We start from the raw sequence: 4,979 nt of genomic DNA, 5'->3' as shown, positions 1-4,979 counted from the left end.
TCTACGGCTCACATGCATTCTCATGTATGAATAGCGACGGATCTAGAATCTAATGGTCCGGGGACCAAGCTTGTGCTTGTTGTTTAATTGTATAAGGCATGACCTTTTGTGAGTATCCTTCACTTCCAACATCCTATGATTCTGGATTTAATTCCAAGCCATTGAAGCCATATAACTCCTCAAAATTACAAAAATAAAGCTTGAGCATAATGTTTGTAATTTTGATGATCCGAAAATCATGACAAAGACAAAAAACAATGCACGAGGAACGCTGATTACCCATTTTTTACGGCTACCGTGGATACAACTCGGTCATAGAGGCCTCATTTCTCGAGAACTGGTTAGTTTTGTTTCTTGATCCCTCGACCTCAGATACCCTCGAATTGTAATCCTGTGTAGATGACACATCAAATTCAATGGTACTGTGCATGAAGAACGCGGGTCTTGACGGCACTTGGAGATCAACCAAGTGGCTGTTAAGCATGAGGAGGACTGAGGCCATCGTTGGCCGACTAGCCGCGTTTTCTTGGACACATAGTAGACCAATGTGGATGCACCTCTCAATTTCAGTACTTGAACCAGAAGTTATAAAGGGATCAATGATGTTCGATATTGATCCTTCCCTCCAATTCTTCCAAACCTGCGAAAATTTGACAAACATGAGTAGATTGATCTTCGAAATATTATGCAAATTGAGAAGGTATAATCTTATACTCACATAGCTTATTAGGATCTCAATGTTATTGTCCACGCAGTGATTGTTCCTCTGACCACTTATAATCTCCAGAATCAACACTCCGAAACTAAACACATCTGACTTGATCGAGAAGTTTCCGTTCCTCACATACTCCGGCGCCATGTATCCGCTATGCATCACAATAAGTCTACCATATTAATTCTATTGTTTTCTTTGTTCTATTGGTAATCATTAGCTCTAGGAGGTTGTGACACTTACTGGGTCCCCACGATTCGATTTGTCTCTGCCTGAGTTTGGTCCAACTCGAACAGCCTCGCCATACCGAAATCTGATATCTGAGGATTCATGTCTAAGTCCAACAAAATATTGCTTGCTTTGAGGTTCCGATGGATGATACGAAGTCGAGAGTCTTCGTGTAGGTAAAGCATCCCTCGAATGACACCCATTATTATCTTGTATCGTCTATCCCAGTTGAGATTCACACGCTTTAGGGGATCTATGTGTTTTGATGGAATCACATTCTGTTAGACATCTATAAATCATTTTGTGAGGATCTAATTTCACATATGGCAACTCGAGAAACATACCAAATATGACTTGATCAAGGCTCGAATTGGGCACAAACTCGTAAATGAGAAGCTGTTCAACTCCTTCCAGACAAAAACCTAGGAGCCTAACCAAGTTCCTATGTTGTAGCCTAGCTAGTAACATGACCTCGTTCTTGAACTCTACTTCCCCTTGGCTGGAATTTTGCGACAACCGTTTCACCGCGATTTCCCGTCCGTTTGAGAGCAGACCCTGAAATTTCACCAAAGAATGTCCTTGTGAGTATCGATTGGTACATTGAACCATTTTGAAGATTCTTAGATTGATGTCATCTTTGACTACTTGGTTGCTTAAATTTGGAGTACAATAGAGTAGAGGATGTGCTTTGTTAACTATTACCCTGTAAACAGCGCCAAAACCGCCTTGTCCAAGCTTTTTGGAATCAGAGAAGTTATCCGTTGCCGCTCTAATAGTGCCAAAATCAAATTGCAGTGACCGTGCTGTGCTAATTTCATGCACAACTTCACCTAGAAAGACAAAAACACGGTCATTCAGAGCAAGTATCATTATCTATTGCAACTGCAGGTATTACTAATAAAACTTAAGCCCTTAATCCTCATAGAGTTTTTGGCCTAAATGTCAAAAGCGATCTTACTATTTTGCTGGTGCAAAAGCATAGTCATTAGTCAACTTAATTATTTTCATGATCTTTTCGGACCACATGAACAGTTGCTGTTCCCATGCAAAAGGGTAAAGACTCGCCTTCAATACTCTGTCTGGGCTGCTTCATCTTCCTTTTCACTTTCAGGAGCACAATGACAACGCCGATGACAAGCAGTGCCGAAACACTTGTGACGACCACAATTATCACGGCCCTCGTCGAATTGCTCTTTCCAACTGCAAGAGCTAAGGCACAATAAGTTTGTGATCATTGCTCTCTGCTTACTAAGTAATACACTGGAGACATTACTAAAGCGCCATTACGACTGCGGAAACGAAACTCATGTCGCAAAGATATAACGAGAACAGATACGGACCACAAATTACGATGTGAAAATACATCGTGCTGTTCTCTGTTAACTCAAGGAAACTTATTCGGATTTCTGGGATTTTTTATCCTACCAATTTTCACCGAATAAGATTTGGAATATATTGGGAAAAGGATACCACAAATGTCTTAATTTTCATGTGGCGCTCACTAGAGGGTCACAACTTTTTTTATTTTTATTATTACATATGTTCCATAACTTATTATGACACTTATTTAAGTATTGTAACTTTTTTTTTTCCTGATCATTTGAATACCATAATTCTTTCAAAACATTCATCACAAGTGCCATGACACATAGGATTTCTGGCACGTGGATGAATGTTTTTAACAAATTCTTGCACATAAGTGATCTATTGAAAGTTATGGTACTCAAGTGAGCATCGTATAAAGTGGTGTCCCTATCCCCATTCACATTATTCACTAAACTTTTTAAGTTTTTAGGAATAATTGGTTGCCTTTTCGACTTCAATTTCATTACTTCCAAAAATTTCTTACAGAAATCAGAGTACAGACAGTAAAATGGTTTACAAAAACAGAGCGGATCGAGGAAATCAGATGCAGGTTTGCAAATCTTTTGCAGAGTTAGACGTTCCCAATGTGCACATACGGGACCAATATATACATGCGGACCACCATCGATGGATTTCTCATCTTTGAGGAACACCACAAAGGAGGTGACCACCATTGTAAACCTAAAGATAGTTGCCATGGATTGTAACCCTAGATTGATTTAGATCTGTCTGTCTGTCTGTCTGTCTCTCTCTCTCTTAGATAACCAATGTGGTAGAGAGAACAACAATCACAGTGGTCGTCGCCGGGTTGGATTGCCATCTCGGGCCGCGGTGATTGAATCAATCGTCCTTTAGTCTTAGGTCTTGTTTTAAAGTTATTTGAATATTTCATTTTTTAACCCCATCCTATCTGATGTTCCTAAAAACTTTACATGTCATAATATGTTTATTTTTCAGTAATCGGCCAAATCAAAATATAAGTTATTAAAATATGGAGGAATTTCTTATCAAACTTATAAGTAATAAGAGATTTTTTGGAAACTCGCTTATTTGGTGATGTTCATTTTTTTATTGACTGTTGATCATTTAATACACAGGTCTCATTTATTTGAACACCTAATAAGAGAATTTCGAAAAAAATTGCTATTATGTCTAACATTCCTAGTCAATCTTTTTCTGATTGGCTTCATTTTCGGACGATCAAACACAATTATCGAACATCTGCTAGTTGTACCTAAACTCACAATCTCATAGGACAGCTTGTGAGCCATGAATGCCATAGTTTGTGATTCAATGAAGTGACCGTGATAGTTAACTAGTAGCCATATAGATGCATCAAAGATTAAACATATATTATTTTCCCGAAAATATGGACCAACCGATAACTTCTTTTTCCCCCAAAAAAAAGTATTTATTCAACCTGCCGATTCAAAAAATAAAATTACATGATATATTGAGCATATATCAATAAAAAAAATCATATGATTTATCGAGTATGTAGATTAAGCTCATATGAACAATTGATTGCGTGAATCTCATGGGAAACCGGATATTTATAGGAAAAAAAAAAGATACAAACATCTTGTGCCTAACTCCGGCAAACATACCTGGTGGTGGAGGCAGCACATCTGCCTCCTGCGATGGTGATGGCGGTGGCATTTTTGGTGACGGCGGTGGCGGCGGAGAAAGTGGCTGGCTAACCGCGTCGAAGAACTGGTTATTGGTCTCGTACAGGATCAGGCAATTTGGCACCATGAACCCTCCTGTTGTGTACCTGGCACAGCAGTCCCTGATCTTCTGGACGCCTATCACCAGGCAGTCGCTGCATTGCTGCTCCGTCAAGTCCGGGGTGCACTGTACCAACGCGTAGATCATGTCAGGCCCCGCCGATTCGTTCCCCAACGCGTACTTTCTCAGCGAGCCGCCACTCGCGGCCTTGGGCCACAGACCGTTCAGGAGCTTCTTCAGCGCTGCGTCGTACGTGTCTGGGTTCGAGACGTTGTAAGCGGATTTCACCATGTAGGATGGTTGTCTTTCGACTGTGCCGAAGAACGAGGCGTCCGAGTACCGGAAGAAGCAGTTATCACCGTAGAGGAGTGCCTCCTTCAGGAGGGGACAGAGGCGGCGAATGTCGGAGGCCAAGACATCGAGGCAGGCGTGGCAGCTCTGGGCGGTCATGTCACCGCGGCAGAGGCCAAGGGCGTAGAGGGTTTGGGAGGTGCCGGAGACGACGGTGGAGGCATTGAAGGAGCTGTAGGAGAAGGACGAGGGGTTGGCGGTGGAGATGGAGGAGAGGAGGGTGGTGAGGGTTGTTTGGTAGGTGCTGTTGGCGGTAAAGTTGCCGGTCGAACCACAGTAGGTCACTGGGAATTCGGCGTTTATGGTGGGAGCAAACATGAGAAGAAGCAAGAGAAGGAGATTTGGAGGATCCATCCTTTTTTATTTTTTTTGGGTGTTTTGGGTTTCTCTTTGATAGAAGTATAGCTCAACAGGCTCGTTCCCTAGACAATATGACTACCGTGATTGATAAAATGCAAGACATAATGTGTTGAATCATTTTATATAAGAGTGGCCGCCATGCCTAGCACGCTAGGCCCAACACATTATTAATTTGAGTGCATATTATTTTATAAGACATTTAAAAAATCTTTTGTACTTTTCCATTTGGATTGAC

At 41.3% G+C, this 4,979-nt stretch overlaps 1 protein-coding gene across 1 annotated transcript; it reads right to left on the bottom strand.

The window, feature by feature from the left end:
- Positions 1 to 292: 292 nt before the first annotated feature.
- Positions 293 to 4,738, bottom strand: LOC104447074 (putative receptor-like protein kinase At4g00960). Its single transcript, XM_039313911.1, has 7 exons — positions 3,913 to 4,738; positions 2,015 to 2,149; positions 1,643 to 1,770; positions 1,285 to 1,495; positions 956 to 1,193; positions 719 to 866; positions 293 to 640 (listed from the first exon to the last, which is right to left on the bottom strand). Exons 1-7 carry the CDS (start codon positions 4,736 to 4,738, stop codon positions 293 to 295), a joined length of 2,034 nt encoding a protein of 677 aa, XP_039169845.1.
- Positions 4,739 to 4,979: the final 241 nt, after the last annotated feature.

Source organism: Eucalyptus grandis, chromosome 5 (genome assembly GCF_016545825.1).
Source record: "Eucalyptus grandis isolate ANBG69807.140 chromosome 5, ASM1654582v1, whole genome shotgun sequence".
NCBI lineage: Eukaryota > Viridiplantae > Streptophyta > Magnoliopsida > Myrtales > Myrtaceae > Eucalyptus > Eucalyptus grandis.
This window is presented reverse-complemented; position numbering and strand designations above follow the sequence as displayed.

Excerpts from the sequence above, each read along its gene's own strand:
- LOC104447074 (XM_039313911.1), bottom strand. The coding sequence starts at position 4,738 with ATGGATCCTCCAAATCTCCTTCTCTTGCTTCTTCTCATGTTTGCTCCC. Across the intron at positions 1,496-1,642 it reads GTTTTGGCGCTGTTTACAGG|GGTCTGCTCTCAAACGGACG; the intron begins GTAATAGTTAAC and ends GTGAAATTTCAG. Across the intron at positions 1,194-1,284 it reads CCTTGATCAAGTCATATTTG|ATCCCCTAAAGCGTGTGAAT; the intron begins GTATGTTTCTCG and ends CAAAACACATAG.